Here is an 18,243-nt window from a genome sequence, read left to right on the forward strand (position 1 = left end):
CAACTTTGGGGATAAAATGTTCACTTGCTGCCTAATATAGACAATCAGTGTTATTCACTTTACCCGTCAGTGCTCATAATGGTATGCCTCATCGGTGTACAAGCTTTTTTCAAAAGGTTTCCGCACTTTTTAAAACTCTATTTATTGAACATTTTGAAGTCAAATTACATCACGTTTCTACATAGTCACCTTATGAAGCATTTTTCATCATCACATGAAAATCTTCCTTTTAAAGCTTCTTCGAGGTGCAAATCAGATGGCGCTAAACCCGGAGTATAAGCTCTCTCTGAGTCTCTCAGACACGACTAATTAGTACTCCTCTCACATTCACCGTTTCCAATGAAAATATAAAAGTGTGGAAACGTTTTGAAGATGTTTCTTTTACTTTGTAGTGCTTTGACTTATAATGATCATTATTGTGTACCTGGATTGTGATTTTTTATTTCATAATAAACAGATTTAACTATTTTTCTTGTACAGGAAGTGCATGATGAGGACAACCAGGGAGAACAGAACTCGCTAGAAGTAAGTTAATAATAATAATAATAATAATAATACTAACGTACTAATACTAATGTAATACTAATATACTGTTAACCTATTAACATGTGAATTGTCTCTGTGTGTATCTACCTGTAGCACTACCTGAATCACACTAGCGAGAGAGAGCGCCTCTTTTACCTCCACCACAAGCTTGTTTACATCAAGAAGCTTTGTGCTGACTTTGACCACTGGTGGAGAAAGAACTTACTGACCAAAGCCAAAAGAGCCCAGGAGAAAACCAGTCCTGGATGTATTTAGTCTTCATTTTAATCTCTTCCCTCCCTATTTCCTTTTTAACCTTTCTAAAATGATGTTCCCTCTAAATTATTATTGTTAAATTCTCCCTATTAATAGTGTATTTTACTATGCGAGTACAACAGTACCAAACCTTTACCATACAGGTGTAAATGAATAGATATACATACAGTCTCTAATAGATATGGCACATTCCCCAAATACATACAAGTCATTTATGTTTGTAGTATGACATTTGAAAAGATGCCTAAATAAAACAAATATAAAACACGACTTCAAGATCATAGCAACTAAGATTACAAACGTCATGCAGTGAAGAATTCACATCATTCCTTTAGTATTTGTTATTTACAATCTGAACATATATGTACTGTATGTAATTGTGGCTAAACAATATATAAATAGTGCACTTCTTGTTCCTCTGTTGTGACCCTGTAAAATGCTGGAGTAACTAGCTATTTCTGTTAAATAGATGGCTACTCTGTCTCTTAACCGGCTAGCTGGCTTGTAATTCAGGTTGGCTAGTTGGCCTAAGCAGGCCTTGTGCTCGCCCTAACCCAACGACAAAGGAACAAGAAGACGTACAGAGTCCACTATCTACAGCTAGTATCTAGTACTTACAATATGGTGCATATTTATATTCCGATCGTAAAGTGCAAATAATAAATGATCAGCTTGTGTTTGTTCATCATGATGTTTGTAAAACTAGTTACTATTTTCTTTAAGTCTCTTTTATATTTAGATTTATTTGACATGCTTTTAATGTGATGCTCCAGACACACATGACTTTGTATTTATTTGTTGAACATGTCGTTTCTGTTTCAGACTGAATGTGTATCTTTGCATTCACACCTGCATTTGGAAAAGATTTTGATAGTGTTTTACTCTTATTTTACCATATTCTATTGTATTGTTCTACTGTCTCTCCTATCACACAGTGTCTACTCTAAACTCCAACCTCAAGACCCCAAGAGTGTCACTGTAATTGATAGGAGAAACAGTATTCTGTCCATTCTAGTTTAACTTACTTAAATATATGATTCTTTTTGTCTTATTTGTCACATTTTTACATTAAACCATGCCCAGGAATAGGACACATCCTCTACATCCTTTATACCTCACTCTTGCCCTTTTTCCTTTTTCTGAACTACAACAGAGAATAAATAAAATATCAGTGCATTACAAGTACTGTGTGTGTTATCTTTATTTACAAGCAAAGAAAATAAAAGGCCATGCATTATGTAGGGTTAAATATATAATTTTGTCAGTAACTATAGTTGCCTTTTACATGAGGCAGCATATGTTTAAAATTGTCGAGCCATCATCAGTATTGTTGGCCATTGTGAATGTATTTAGAAAAAGTTGGGACTATTGGTAAAATATCCTATTTTTTTGTACCTAATGGCAATTGGTGTTTCATGCTAGTATAATAAAATAAAATAACATGGTCAGAATTAAAACAATACAACCAATTAAAATAAATATAACAGTAAAGTGTCCTAAATATTTACTTAGGCTTTTGTCCTTTAATCTAAGCTCATCCTTATAATAATAATAATAATAATAATAATAATTATTATTATTATTATTTTTATTAGTAGTATTATTAGTATTAATTTGATTAATTAATGTATTTCTCTCTAAAATATTATGAAAGATTTTTAGCTCAAAGATTTAGCTTACCTGTATAATATTAATAATAATAATAATAATAAAACTTATTATTATTATTCTTTAATTTATTAATTACTCCCTACAATATGTTGAAACATTCAATCTTACCTCAAATATTCAATCTTATGCTATATATATATATATATATATATATATATATATATATATATACACACACACAAAACTTGTACACATGCATATACATGTTATGTTCAGTTCTTGCACAACTGTTGTCACTTTTGCACATTACTTCTATTTTTTAATTATATTTATATTTCATTTAGATTTTAAAACATTATATATATATATATATATATATATATATACATATATATATATATATATATATATATATATATACATATATATATACAGGGGTTGGACAAAATAACTGAAACACCTGTCATTTTAGTGTGGGAGGTTTCATGGCTAAATTGGACCAGTCTGGTGGCCAATCTTCATTAATTGCACATTGCACCAGTAAGAGCAGAGTGTGAAGGTTCAATTAGCAGGGTAAGAGCACAGTTTTGCTCAAAATATTGCAATGCACACAACATTATGGGTGACATACCAGGGGACAAATTGTTGGTGCACGTCTTGCTGGCGCATCTGTGACCAAGACAGCAAGTCTTTGTGATGTATCAAGAGCCACGGTATCCAGGGTAATGTCAGCATACCACCAAGAAGGAGAAACCACATCCAACAGGATTAACTGTGGACGCAAGAGGAAGCTGTCTGAAAGGGATGTTCGGGTGCTAACCCGGATTGTATCCAAAAAACATAAAACCACGGCTGCCCAAATCACGGCAGAATTAAATGTGCACCTCAACTCTCCTGTTTCCACCAGAACTGTCCGTCGGGAGCTCCACAGGGTCAATATACACGGCCGGGCTGCTATAGCCAAACCTTTGGTCACTCGTGCCAATGCCAAACGTCGGTTTCAATGGTGCAAGGAGCGCAAATCTTGGGCTGTGGACAATGTGAAACATGTATTGTTCTCTGATGAGTCCACCTTTACTGTTTTCCCCACATCCGGGAGAGTTACGGTGTGGAGAAGCCCCAAAGAAGCGTACCACCCAGACTGTTGCATGCCCAGAGTGAAGCATGGGGGTGGATCAGTGATGGTTTGGGCTGCCATATCATGGCATTCCCTTGGCCCAATACTTGTGCTAGATGGGCGCGTCACTGCCAAGGACTACCGAACCATTCTGGAGGACCATGTGCATCCAATGGCGGTGCCGTGTATCAGGATGACAATGCACCAATACACACAGCAAGACTGGTGAAAGATTGGTTTGATGAACATGAAAGTGAAGTTGAACATCTCCCATGGCCTGCACAGTCACCAGATCTAAATATTATTGAGCCACTTTGGGGTGTTTTGGAGAAGCGAAACGTTTTCCTCCACCAGCATCACGTAGTGACCTGGCCACTATCCTGCAAGAAGAATGGCTTAAAATCCCTCTGACCACTGTGCAGGACTTGTATATGTCATTTCCAAGACGAATTGACGCTGTATTGGCTGCAAAAGGAGGCCCTACACCATACTAATAAATTATTGTGGTCTAAAACCAGGTGTTTCAGTTATTTTGTCCAACCCCTGTATATATATATATATATATATATATATATATATATATATATATATATATATATATATATATATATATATATATATATACAGTATATATATATATATATACACTACTTTGTTTATTTTGTAATTACTGTGACCGACCAGTCACAAAAGCATTTCACTGCCAGTATGACATGATGTAATGCTACCTGAAAAAAGGGCTACTGAATGTACTTTTCCCTGTACTAAACATAGGGTGACCATACATTGGTTTTCAAAAATGAGGACACTTGGCAGGATGGCAGGACGGGTCAGAAGGACACCTGTACAGGGTTGAATGCTTGGGGATGTTGACAAAGTAATTTTTTGTAATGTATCCAAGCGCGGTATAGCATCAGGGTTCTAAAGACCTGTTTGGACTAAAGTATGGTCAGTGTTTATGAAGAGTTTGCATATTCTCTCTGTATTTGCATGGGTTAGGTTAAACTGTTTCCAGTGTAAGTACATAAGCTAATACTTAAATGATGCCCTACAAGAATTAGTAATCAGAACGATGTCACTTCAAGCCCCACCACAGCCTAGTTGCCACCAAGTCTTGGGAAAACCCTTTGTAACAATGAGCATCACTGAAAACAGATTAGTCGACTAATTGACTAGTCTTGCTTGGCCTCAATAGATGTGTAGAGGAAGGTACTTACATTAAGAGTCAATCCATCAAAGGTGGCCTAGTTATACTGTCATTATTTATTAACATGTCCAAGTTTGATAGATTTTTTGTATCAGAATTGTAGCAGTAGAGTTTTTAACAGACCCTGGATTTCTGTTCAAGAGTGACTCTGCTTTAAGACTAAACCTAAATGTGTATTATATTTACACTGATCAGCCATAACATTAAAACCACCTCCTTGTTTCTACACTCACTGTCCATTTTATCAGCTTTACTTACCATATAGAAGCACTTTGTAGTTCCACAATTACTGACTGTAGTCCATCTGTTTCTCTACATACTTTTTAGCCTGCTTTCAAGCTGTTCTTCAATGATCAGGACCCCCACAGGACCACCATAGAACAGGTATTATTTAGGTGGTGGATCATTCTCAGCACTGCTAAGTCCAGCAACTCCAGCAGTGCTGCTGTGTCTGATCCACTCAAACCAGCACAACACACACTAACACACCACCACCATGTCAGTGTCACTGCAGTGCTGAGAATTCTCTAACTGTAACGTCTACTCTTAACAGTTACACCTTATCAAAAATGTACAATTTACTGCTTTTTACACAGAGATGAATAATATTTGAATATGAGAATTTTAGCCTATTAATCTGGCCCTCCACAACAGTCCCAGTTTCTCATGTGGCTCCTGCAGCTTTGCTACTCGGACTGGTTCAACCAATCAGAATTCAGCACTTTAGAGCGCATGCGCGGTGAATACTGAGCATGGCAGGACGACGTGCAGAGTCACAACCCACCAGCTAAACAGGTACTAATCATTCTGATACAGTATACCTTTCTGAACACTTATTTTAACCAAGATATGATTTTTTCCTAAGTATAATATGTATTTTAGCTACGGTCTTTTTCTAGTTTAAATTATAGCAAAATAATATCTAATGCGTTAAATGAACTTCCGCTTGCACTCGCAGTGATACAAGGGCAGAAATAATGGGTTTATAACATGACCTTAACATTTAGATAACTGTACACGGTCAATACGAATCATTATAAATGTGTCAACATTAGTGTTATTGTTAATTTACTATGTTTAATCTTGCGTTAAAGTAATATTTTACAAAATGTAAACTCAAGCCGTAGCCTAGTGGTTAAGGCACTGAACTAGTAATCAGAAGGTTGCTGGTTCAAGCCCCACCACTGCCAGGTTGCTGCTGTTGGGCCCTTGAGCAAGGCCCTTAACTCTCAATTGCTCAGACTGAAAACGGTAATGTAGGTCACTTTGGATAAAATCGTCTTCTAAATGCTGAAAATGTAAACACATATCTAAGTCTTCTATTTCTATTGTGAGTGTTGGCGATATAGTCAAAATCTGCACGATATTTTACTTTCATAGCATGTTAACCGTATAAATGACAAATTAAATTATAGTAGTTTTGTGAAGGAAATGTGGAGTCGTTTATGGGTTACTTTTGCAAAGCAACTTAAATCTAGTATCTTGGACAACGTGGCCACACTCTTACCTTGATTATTTGTTGGTGGGTAACCTTCACAGAGAGAAGGGCTTGGGTTTAATTCCCCATTTGGGTGGATAGGGTTCTTTCTGTGTGGAGTTTGCATGTTGTATTTGTGTGTGCGCGTGGGTTTCTTCCGGGTGCTCCGGTTTTCTCCCACAAGACCACAAGACATTGCAAATGGAACTACTAATTGAGTGTGTCTCTGTGTCTGCCATGTAATGGACTGTCCAATGACTGTCCAATGAATGTAATGGACTGTCCAATGACCAGGATAAAGCAGTGGTAAATTAATTTGTTTCACTAGCTTATACTCATACGCAATGTATGTTAACAACCTGCCCTTTTGTTTAATGGACAGCTTCAATGTCCTACAATTTCATTAAACGTTCTTGGCTTTCCCAAGTTTGTTTGGGGTTGCTCAGCAAAAGACTCCAAATAAAGCATTTGGTTCATAGTTGGGAGCGTTTTAGGCTGAGACTGGCCATGACTAAGCAATCAGAAAATATGAAAGCATTTGCTAATCATTGCTGACTAGGTTTGAGAACACTGTTTTTTTTTTTTATATGTCTCTTTTTTTTTTAATGTATGAATTTTCTCCCTTTTTCTCCCGATTTTTAGTGCATCCAATTTTTACCCAATTGCGTAATGCTTCCTCTCTACTGGTGCTGACGCCTTGATTGAGGAGAGCGAGACTGTCACACTCCCCCTCCGACACGTGCAGTAGCCGGCTGCATCTCTTCACCTGCACAAGGCGAGTTCATATGCGATCAGCCTTGTGCACGGAGAGCCACACCCTGATCAGCATTATTCCTCTACTTTGTGCAGATGCCACCAATCAGCCAGCAGAGGTTGTAATTGCATCAGTTATGAGGTCCCTACCTGACATTTCCCTTCCCTGGATGAACAACAGCCAAAAGTTGTTCATATAGTCGCCCAGCCCAGCCGGATGTCATGATGTATTCTATACGATGTATTCGAAAGCCCAGCTCTGGTGTGCTAGTGTATTTTACTGTTGCGCCACCTGAGTGGCAATATACAATATATACAGTGCTGGCCAAAAGTATTGGCACCCCTGCAATTCTGTCAGATAATACTCAATTTCTTCCAGAAAATGATTGCAATTACAAATGCTTTGATATTAAAATGTTCATTTAATTTGTCTTCAATGGAAAACCACAAAAAGAATTGTCAAAAAGCCAAATTGGATATAATTCCACACCAAACATAAAAAAGGGGGTGAACAAAAGTATTGGCACCCTTTGAAAAATCATGTGATGCTTCTCTAATTTGTGTAATTAACAGCACCTGTTACTTACCTGTGGCACATAACAGGTGGTGGCAATAACTAAATCACACTTGCAGCCAGTTAAAATGGATTAAAGTTGACTCAACCTCTGTCTTGTGTCCTTGTGTGTACCACATTGAGCATGGAGAAAAGAAAGAAGACCAAAGAACTGTCTGAGGACTTGAGAAGCAAAATTGTGAGGAAGCATGGGCAATCTCAAGGCTACAAGTCCATCTCCAAAGACCTGAATGTTCCTGTGTCTACCGTGCGCAGTGTCATCAAGAAGTTTAAAGCCCATGGCACTGTGGCTAACCTCCCTAGATGTGGACGGAAAAGAAAAATTGACGAGAGATTTCAACGAAAGATTGTGCGGATGGTGGATAAAGAACCTCGACTAACATCCAAACAAGTTCAAGCTGCCCTGCAGTCCGAGGGTACAACAGTGTCAACCCGTACTATCCGTCGGCGTCTGAATGAAAAGGGACTCTATGGTAGGATACCCAGGAAGACCCCACTTCTGACCCAGAGACATAAAAAAGCCAGGCTGGAGTTTGCCAAAACTTACCTGAGAAAGCCAAAAACGTTTTGAAGAATGTTCTCTGGTCAGATGAGACAAAAGTAGAGCTTTTTGGGAAAAGGCATCAACATAGAGTTTACAGGAAAAAAAACGAGGCCTTCAAAGAAAAGAACACGGTCCCTACAGTCAAACATGGCGGAGGTTCCCTGATGTTTTGGGGTTGCTTTGCTACCTCTGGCACTGGACTGCTTGACCGTGTGCATGGCATTATGAAGTCTGAAGACTACCAACAAATTTTGCAGCATAATGTAGGGCCCAGTGTGAGAAAGCTGGGTCTCCCTCAGAGGTCATGGGTCTTCCAGCAGGACAATGACCCAAAACACACTTCAAAAAGCACTAGAAAATGGTTTGAGAGAAAGCACTGGAGACTTCTAAAGTGGCCAGCAATGAGTCCAGACCTGAATCTTATAGAACACCTGTGGAGAGATCTCAAAATGGCAGTTTGGAGAAGGCACCCTTCAAATCTCAGGGACCTGGAGCAGTTTGCCAAAGAAGAATGGTCTAAAATTCCAGCAGGGCATTGTAAGACACTCATTGATGGTTACCGGAAGCGGTTGTTCGCAGTTATTTTGTCTAAAGGTTGTGCTACCAAGTATTAGGCTGAGGGTGCCAATACTTTTGTCCGGCCCATTTTTGGAGTTTTGTGTAAAATGATAATTGATTTGACTTTTTTTTCATTCTCTTTTGTGTTTTTTCATTGCAAGCAAAATAAATGAAGATATTAATACCAAAGCATTTGTGATTGCAATCATTTTCTGGAAGAAATTGAGTATTATCTGACAGAATTGCAGGGGTGCCAATACTTTTGGCCAGCACTGTATGTCTGTTTTAAACAACTTGGTAACTTTGTCTTTTTTGTAGGTAAAGAATGCCATAACACAATTTCATGGCTCTGAAATTTGGGCGAAGACTGCACCTGCTGAGGCAAGCCACTCCTCTTTACCTCCGCTCTTCTGTCACTCAGAATCTGTGTGTCAGGGAACATGTGTGCAGCTCGGGCATGCCCTCACTTCGTTCTCAGTTTCTTCAGAACTGGGAATTGGGACGTAGACATCTGTGCATCAACACTCGCCAGCCTGTCTTTCTCTTAGCTGGATCCGCCCAGCCTTTCTGTGACTCATCTACAGGGGGAGGTCTCACATCTCTATTGCATGGACTGAGCTCTGATGAGGGTCGTGCCTTTAAGGAATGCCTTTCAGCCTGTGCATCTTCTCAACAGGTCCTGCACCTCATACGCACTTCGTCATTTCTCTCAGGTGCAGCTGTCAGTGCTGTTCTTCACCGGCTGGCTGATCTAGAGCAGGATGGATCCAGAAGGCTTCGGGACCCAGTGACGCTGCTGTCTGATGCAGCGTTAAATAAGATGTGTTTGAAGTTAGAGCAGGACCTGCCAGAGCTGGAAGACGATGTGGTGGTCCAAGCTCTGCTGGGCTGCACACGGCTCTATTTGGACCCAAGCAGCCAATTGGTGACAAGATTGATCTCTGAAAGCCAGGTACGGCTGGACATGGGCCGTCTGAGCATCGAAACGCTGTGTGAGTTAGTCTGTGCTCTTTTTGCAATAGAAGGTCCCCAGTCTGGCATGCTTGTGCGTGCTATGAGGCAGATCCAGAACAAAGATCCTGCTCAATGGAATACTAGTAGTCTAACTTCTGTCTATAGCATGTTAGCTGCAGGTTTGGGTGAGGACGGACTCCACCAGGACTTGCTGAATAAAATGAATGCTCGGGCGCTTAGCCTAGCTATGCGAATGGATCCTCCAATGGTTAGCAAAACACTGGGAGCTCTGGTCACACTGAACCAAACACAGGCTCTGCCACTTGTAATTGCACTCTGTAAACAGGCTGTCCGTCACGTTCCAAACTTTACAGATACAGAACTGTCCATCGTATTGTCTGCGCTTATGCACTATGGACACAGCGATCACTTCCTCATTGAAGCTCTTGAACGGCACGTGCCCAAGATAGCCTTTACAGCTCACCCCGAGACGGTAACCAAAGTGATGCAGTATTTTGGCCGGCGACGCATTTTTTCACCACCCGTGTTCGACGCGGTGGCCGAAAGCTTTGTTTACAGGGCAGACGACTACACCACAGAACAGGTCTCTCGGCAGATAGCAGCACTCGGAGTAGTAAGATACTTGCCTCAGGAGGCTGGCAGACTTTTTCGAAAGGTAGAGACTTTGCTGAATGCACGCTTTTCAAACTTTCAGCCACGGAGTCTGCTAGAGTTGCTACACGCTTGCACCCTGCTTCAGAGATACCCGCTCAACTTTGTCTCAAAAGTCTTCAGCACATACTTCCTCCAGCAGCTTCAGGGTAAGAGATCAGAGAAAATGTCATACTGAGATACTAGGTTATTACATACTCCTAACCTGTACGTACAATCACTGGTCATTTTTATTGGGTACATTGACCATATGTGTGCTTTTGTTAATATAAAGGTTTAGCCAGTCACTGTCTTCATGTTTGGTAAGAAGATCTGATATTTTTGGGGTGGTAGTGCAGTCTCATCCTTATGATGTCAATTACAGGGTAGTTTGTATGTATTGAATGTAGCAGGCATAGCAGTATTGCTGAGGTTTTTAAGAGTGGGTTGGGCCTCACAGCAAGAAGGTCCTGAGTTCAATCCTCTGTGTGTGGGAGAACATGCTTGCGGGAGCTCCAGATCCTCCCACAGTCCAAAGACATGCAAGTGAGGTGATTTGGAGATACAAAACCATCCATGGCTGTGTTTGACCTTAAACTTAATCTGATGAATCCTGTGTAACCAGTGACTACCAGTTCTGTCATGAATGTAACCAAAGTGTGTAAAACATGGGTTGAAGTTTTAAAGGTGAAGCCCTGTGATGGATTTAGCACCCTGGCCTGGGTATTCCTTCCTTTGCGCACAGTGTTTCCCCATGGAACACAACCTGCAGGGCTCTTGACCTTGTAAAAAATAAAGCAACACAGAACACAGTTAGTATTATTATTATATTTAATGTTTAACCCTGCATTCAGGCCAGCACTTACTTCTTACCCCATTTTACCCAAATTGCAATCAAGCTTACTGCTTGATTGGACACCATGTCCACACCAACACTATATCAGTTAATCAGGTGCTGACTGTTAATGCACTCAGCATGTATACATTTAAAATAAATTTTTCATAAAAGAATTGTCTTAATATATTTGAAGCAATGAAATATTTATTGGAAACCACATATGGATTATGTATATCAGTGGGGAAAAAAAAACATTAAATGTGTACTCTGTATCATTACTTGTTGCCTCATCACTATTTATTCTGAGAAATTATGCATTTTTCTATGTGGGATTTTATTTTATTTTTTGGAAACGGTGAGGGTGGGAGAAGTAGTAATTGGTCGTATCTGAGAGACTGTAAGAGAGCTTATAATCTGGAATTAGCTCTATCTGATTTCCACTTTTTTGGACCGCTCAAAGAAGCTTTAAGAGGAAAAAGATTTTCATGTGATGATGATGTAAAAGCAGCGGTACATCTGTGGTTACGTGCTCAACCAAAAATAGTTGGTACGATGCTGGGAAAATGCATTGGAAGGTGACTATATAGAAAAGTGATGTCATTTGTTTTCGGATGTACCCTTACAAGGTTCCCAGGGCCTTTGGAAGAAAAACAGCCTTGCAAAATCACAGGGCATTAAATTTTTAATATAGTGTAGTCACTCTTTTTTTTCTTTTGTTGTCTGACAATAGAACATGGTTCCAGTAAAAGTCCCAGTAAAGTTTAACAAACTTCAGGCACTTGTGTTTGCGGTTAAATGATGAGAAAGGCTATGTCCTGGCAATCTTTCCAAATAAATCCCTGGCATGGTGCTGTCTGATTATAGTTTTGGAGACAGAGATAGTTTTTGGTGGTAGTTTTGACACTTGGTTTCCAAGGGTGCCAATAATTGTGGCACATGTGGTTTTGTTGAAAAGTTATAATTTTTTTAATGAAGGATTTATTTTAGGGATAATCAGTAAAAAATAAATAATTGCTTTAATTAAGAGTTGGATTTTTCCCTTTTTTTATTCAGTGTGAATGAAGCTACTTTAACAAAAGGTGAATTTTCCAAAACACTTATACTCATATTTGCCAGTAATTGTAGAGGGAGCTGAAACACAACTTATAAATAATTTAAATGAGCTACTCTTGACCTGTACACGGGCAGCATGGTGGCTAAGTGGGTAGCAGTGTCGCCTCACAGCAAGAAGGTCCTGGGTTTTAACCCCAGGTGGGGCCGGGTCCTTTCTGTGCAGAGTTTGCATGTTCTCCCCGTGTCTGCATGGGTTTCCTTCGGGTGCTCCGGTTTCCTCCCACAGTCAAAAACGTGCAGCCAGGCTAATTGGAGACACTGAATTGTCCTTTAGGTACCTAGCCGCTAGGATGCATGAACCAGTGCATTGTAGCGCCGGTCCCTAGGCCGGATAAATAGGGAGGGTTGTGTCAGGAAGGGCATCGGGCGTAAAAACTGTGCCAAATCAATAATGCGGATCACGATCCGTCAGAGACCCTTAACGGGAGCAGCCGAGGAAATAGATAGACTCTTGACCTGCACACCTACATCTACATCAGAAAGGCTAGTAATTTTACAGCATTTAAAAACCTTTAGAAACATAGATGCTCCTAATACACACTGTTTTATAGCTGCTGTCTTGAGGCTGGTTCACCATACAGATATCTGATCAGTGCATGTCCAGGGCTGGATAGTGGTGGCTTATAAATCATCCATATTAACAGTTGGACTGCAGTAATGTGTACTTACAAATAGGGCTGCAACTAACGATTATTTTAGTAGTCGACTAAACTGAAGATTCTTTTTTCGATTAGTCGACTAGTCAGCGATTATTTATGTTATACCCTCCATCTCTGCCTTAACATAAAACCCTGTTATGTTATTTAAGTTCCAATATCAAATTAAAATAATGACCCATGAAACATGAATATGAAACTTAAGCTTGATAGTTTAATTAAATATATTTGAAACATTAATACACAATCACAATAAAAAAAATTCAATGAAATAAGAAAGCTTTGGACAGCATTAGAAACTGTTATGTTTCAGAAGTTATCACTCTGGAAGTCAAAAACATATATAACATGTGGTTGAGAAACATGTGAATGCTGTCTGTGAGGACCTCAGCCACCTGAGGGGAGCATGAACCTCTTCTCTTCTCATCCACACTCCATTGCTTAGTGCTATTAATAGAAAGCACAAAAGAGAAAGCTGTATTAATTATCACAAACTGAAGGCTGTGTATCATAGTTTATTACAAATAGTGTACTGGCTATGCCAACTAAACCATAACAGGTTAAATATCTTAACTGTATTATCTGCTGAGCTAACTAGCTATCATTAAGTGGAGGAGGCTTATTATTTAGAATGAATGCTCTCATTAACGAGAGCAAAAATATGGAAGACGAGACAGGTTAACGTTAGGCTATAATGTTAAGTTATATAACGTTACTCATATAAATGACTGATTAACTATTGCACTTAATGCGTTAGCTAGCTAACAAACCTGAAAAATAGCGATCTCTTAGATAGTTTTCTGACAAGTACTCTAGCATTAACAAACATTAACTAGGTTGGTTAAAGCACAAAGCGATGTTAAAACTTACCGTAATAACGCTGGTCATCACGGCTGCAAGGCGTTTCACCATGTTGCTGGTGTGAAACCATAACTCTGCTTTGTAGTGTCTGCGTTCAGCTCGTTTCTTTGGGTTATTTTGGCTGAAATACTTAAGAAAGTTTCGGTCTCTTTATCTTTGCCTCTCTGTCTTCATAAACTCCCCGCTGCGCCATGGAAACGATGCTGCGCCCCCTGCAGTCCCTTTAGTGCATTGCAATAATAACGACTAGTCGACAATGAAATTCCACATCGACAATTTTTTATAGTCGACGTTATCGACTACGTCGACTAATCGTTGCAGCCCTACTTACAAAGTACCTTTGAATGAAAGGTGTACCTAATTAAATGGCTAATGAGTATAAGTAATAAGTAGGTGTATCCAATAAATTGGTAACTCAGCTGCACAATGTGTGTGAATATGGGAATATATTATTGAACCATGTTTTTTTCATCAGAGGAGGGAGGTGCTATTGATCAGGCAGTGCTCGCTCAGCTTACACAGCTCTACATGACAATGAAGCTGGAGTGTCCATTCTATCAGGTGTGTATTAGTGCACTGCATTCTGTATGCTATAACAATCAAACCTAAAATAAAGTGAATTTAATACATATTATATTATTTGCGTGTTTGTGTGCAGGGTCCACGACTTTTACCCAAGCTGCGTGTGAAGTCATTTTTGTCCTCAGGATCTAATTTGGAGAGCCAACTTGACCCTCATCTGTATAATGTAGTGAAAAATGGCCTAGTGGATCTCCTGGGAGCGCGATCTTACTTTGCCTCCAGGGTCCTTACACCATACTGCTACACACTCGGTAATACATCCATATGTACACAAACACATTAAAAACATGCACATGCGGGAAACGTTCAACCCCTCCCCTCCGGCAGGCGCTATAGGTCCATCCACACTAAAACTTTCAGATTCAGATTTAAGAGCAGTTTCTTCTTACAGGCCATCTCCCTTCTAAATACATAAATGACAGATAATACAGACTTGAACGTGACAATATTCACCTGCTGCCAATTGACTAAATATTGTAGTACTCATCCTACATGCTGTGCACTTTACTGTTATTTTTTAATATTCCACACGCCGCTATCTTACATTATCTGTATATTACTGTATATTACCTTTGGTATGTTACCATATATTGTGCACTTTTGCTTATATGTACATACATACAGTAGACCCTTGAGTTATGAACGGTTTACCACACGAACATTTCGGGTTATGAACGATCTTTATCAACTTAGCGTACAAACAAATTTCAGATTACGAACAGAAATTCGTGAAACACGTGACGTCACGAACAAGTTGACTCCAATCGTCTCTCTCTCTATATATATAAATATACAGTGAGTGAACATTCGGACAGCAGTGTTTTTCCAGTGTTTTCTTTATATTTTGTAAAATTAAATATTACAATGTCCCCAAAGAAGGTGCAGAGGAAGTGCAGTGGTGAGAAAATGAACAAATCACAATTTGTTGTTGTATAATTACTCCTGCCAGTAGCTGTCACTGTGTATCAGACAGAGGGGACAGTGAGTGAGAGAGAAGAAGGAATTCGGCTCAGTACAAAATACAATACAATTTAAATAAAGAAGGAAATAATAGAGAAATATGAGAGTTATTGTTGTTTCTGTTAGATACATTTTATATAAAAAAGAAGGAAATTTATTATGGTGTATGGTACAGCACATGTACTGTACTGAAATGTGATGTGTGTTTTATGTACAGTACAGTACTGTTGTTTATTATTGTTTATTACAGTAATGTCTACTCTATAATTTAAAATTTAAGGGAAATATATTTATATGTATAACAAAAAAGACCATTAAAGACATTAGATAGGTTAGGTAAGGGGGTTTGGGAGGTCTGGCACAGATTAATTCTATTTACATTATTTCTTATGGGAAAAATAGGTTTAACTAATGAAACATCTTAACATTTTGACTTAAGAACAGCCCTTCAGAACCAATTAAATTTGTAAGTCAAGGGTCCACTGTACATTGGTCACTGAATACTGTACATACATACATGTACACGTCCATACATTTTCTATATATTGCCTTTATATAGTCTTATAGTTTGTATATTTTTGTGTTTAATGTTGTATTTTAATGCTATACTGGATTTATACTAGAGAGATACCATCAGCCGGAACCAAATTCCTTGTGTGTAAATGTTGGGACATTTTGTAAATGTAATAAAAATCTCTCTTTTGAATCTTTGTTTAACTGACAAAATTGCAAAGAAAAGATTTCCACTGTTTTCATTGACCAGCTTAATTCTATTTTAAGAATATAAACATATTTTTGAATTTGATGCCTACAGCACATTTAAAAGCTGGGACAGAGGCATGACTAACATTACATTTCCCATCATATATTATATATTTTATAGTTTAGGAAGTGAAGATATTGTGAAAAGTGAAATTTTTGCCTATTTTCTCCACATTGAGAGACAGATTGGGTTTGTGATTGGCAGTATTATGATTATGGAGGGGTTGGATTGTTGTGGCACTGTTAAAATATCATGCTACACTAAAATACATCATTAAAGTTAAAGTTGTAATTAAAGCAGAATCTATCTTTGCAGAAAGGTGTATAGTTTTATAAACTAAAAAAGTCCTTAATTTCTCTTAACTGTAAATGCCTTTATATACCTACATGTAATTATTAAACCACAAACCTTTTAAGTTCTTTTTTTTACTATCTATTCTTCGGTAAGCTGACATTTTATTTCACAATTTAATTTTTATTTGTTTTTATTTTTTTCCAGTCTGTCTTTATCTCTGCTGACCAAAACTTCTACTTCACTACACCTGTAGGAATTTAGGTTAGGTTTATGTAAATGATAGCAAATAGGGGATGTCTAATTCAAAATAATTTTTAAAGTGTGCCACACACACCTGAATTCATCAATGTTTAAATCATGGTTTGAATTCTGTAAACATACAGCGTTATATTGCTTAATGTTATGTTGCCATGTCATTGTTGCAGATGTAGAGATAAAACTAGATGAAGATGGTTATGTTCTTCCAGCCAGCCAAGAACCTGAGGAAGTGTACAGAAGGTATTTTTTTAAATCACTTTGTCTGTATGAGTGATGATAAGCTTTAGGTTTTGTTTATTTATATATCTTTGTGTGGGTTTCAGAATTGCTTTGTGTATTGATGACCGAAAGCGATTTTCTGCTAATGCCAGACAACTTCTAGGAAAGGAAGCTATCAAGCAGAGACACTTGAAGATTCTTGGGTATGAAATTGTCCAGGTAAGTTTTATCATCTGTCTTGTTTTAGTTGTTACGTCTTTGAACTTTTAGTCACCTTTCGACATGTTAGATTTTAAACTGGCGTTACATGACCTGACAACCTGCTTACCTGTTTTAGATACCAATGCCCCAAACCACACCCTAGCATGGATAAGCTAAATAAACAAGAAGCCAATAGCACTGTTACTACTGTAGTATTTTTCACTCAGGTACCATATAAATAAGTATCTCTATATAAAGGCCCCTTTTGTGAATACAGGGAAATTTATTGTTATTAATAATAATAATAATAAATTAAAGTTGTTTTGGTTTGTCTGGAGATCAGTGACTGTCCACTTATTGCATCACTTCAAACCATAGAATTAGGACTTAGCATAATATGAGTCAAGGATGAAGCCTTAAGACTCTTGCACACTGATTCCACTGGAGTAAATTCATCCTGGCTTGGGATTTTCCTGGGGAAAGCACAACGCTCATTTAACATGCAAGAGCCACATTCCTGCAAACAGCAGTGCCTGGGTCCCGGGGGTTCGAATCCCAGGCTCGGCTCTCAAATATAGAAGGTGCATGGCTTTACGTGAACGCACTCATTGGGGGACATACATAAGTGTGCCAAATCAAATATGTGTATTTAATCATAACGAAACATATCTGTTTAACTGTTCTCTCGCTCTCTCTAGATTCCCTATTATGAGTTTGAAAACCTGAAGGACAAGGTCAGCATAATCGAATACCTGCACAAAAAGATTTTCCCACACACTTACAGACTCAGTTGGTGATTACTGGTTCACCACACACATTTAGTAGTGATGCAGCCTGACAAACACATGCAGACTACAGTGATCATGGACTAATGAAATAATGTGTTGCAATAATTACCTCAATTTACTCTTAAGTTGAGTGTTGTTTTTTAATTACTTTATAGTAAATATCAACTCTGATATCGTTGTATAGTCTGTAAAGCATTTATAACCTAAATGCAGGACTTATGTAAATAGGCTGTTATAATAAACCAAAATGATCACAAGTTGTAATGACTGTCCCATCAATCTAGTACATGTTCACTGAAAGGATAAACTGTAGGACTGTTTCAGACAGGGGGCAGCATTTGGCTTCACTGGTGTAAAGTAATTTTTTGTTTTAGGTGGCTTGTGAATCATAAACATATTTTATAGTAGTGGGAACAATACAGACCTTAAATATTGGACTGGATTTAAATTTAGTATTTTATGC

At 38.4% G+C, this 18,243-nt stretch overlaps 1 protein-coding gene across 2 annotated transcripts; it reads left to right on the top strand.

The window, feature by feature from the left end:
* Positions 1 to 5,428: 5,428 nt before the first annotated feature.
* fastkd3 (FAST kinase domains 3) lies at positions 5,429 to 18,037 on the top strand. Of its 2 annotated transcripts, none has more exons than XM_062993103.1 (7): positions 5,429 to 5,531; positions 8,961 to 10,417; positions 14,191 to 14,276; positions 14,374 to 14,548; positions 16,740 to 16,812; positions 16,896 to 17,010; positions 17,691 to 18,037. In XM_062993103.1, exons 2-7 carry the CDS (start codon positions 8,986 to 8,988, stop codon positions 17,787 to 17,789), a joined length of 1,980 nt encoding a protein of 659 aa, XP_062849173.1. In that variant the 5' UTR covers positions 5,429 to 5,531; positions 8,961 to 8,985; the 3' UTR covers positions 17,790 to 18,037. The 2 variants fall into 2 exon arrangements, with proteins under 2 accessions (XP_062849173.1, XP_062849174.1); XM_062993104.1 differs by having other exon boundaries at positions 16,896 to 16,994.
* The last annotated feature ends 206 nt before the right edge of the window (positions 18,038 to 18,243 follow it).

The sequence above is a fragment of the Trichomycterus rosablanca genome, chromosome 4 (assembly GCF_030014385.1).
Source record: "Trichomycterus rosablanca isolate fTriRos1 chromosome 4, fTriRos1.hap1, whole genome shotgun sequence".
NCBI classification, from domain to species: Eukaryota; Metazoa; Chordata; class Actinopteri; order Siluriformes; family Trichomycteridae; genus Trichomycterus; species Trichomycterus rosablanca.

What these genes read in the sequence shown, in the direction of transcription:
- fastkd3 (XM_062993103.1), top strand. Translation starts at nt 8,986, where the DNA reads ATGGCTCTGAAATTTGGGCGAAGACTGCACCTGCTGAGGCAAGCCACT. An exon ending in CTTCCTCCAGCAGCTTCAGG is followed by an intron (nt 10,418 to 14,190) that starts GTAAGAGATCAG and finishes TTTTTTCATCAG; the next exon opens with AGGAGGGAGGTGCTATTGAT. An exon ending in ACCATACTGCTACACACTCG is followed by an intron (nt 14,549 to 16,739) that starts GTAATACATCCA and finishes TCATTGTTGCAG; the next exon opens with ATGTAGAGATAAAACTAGAT.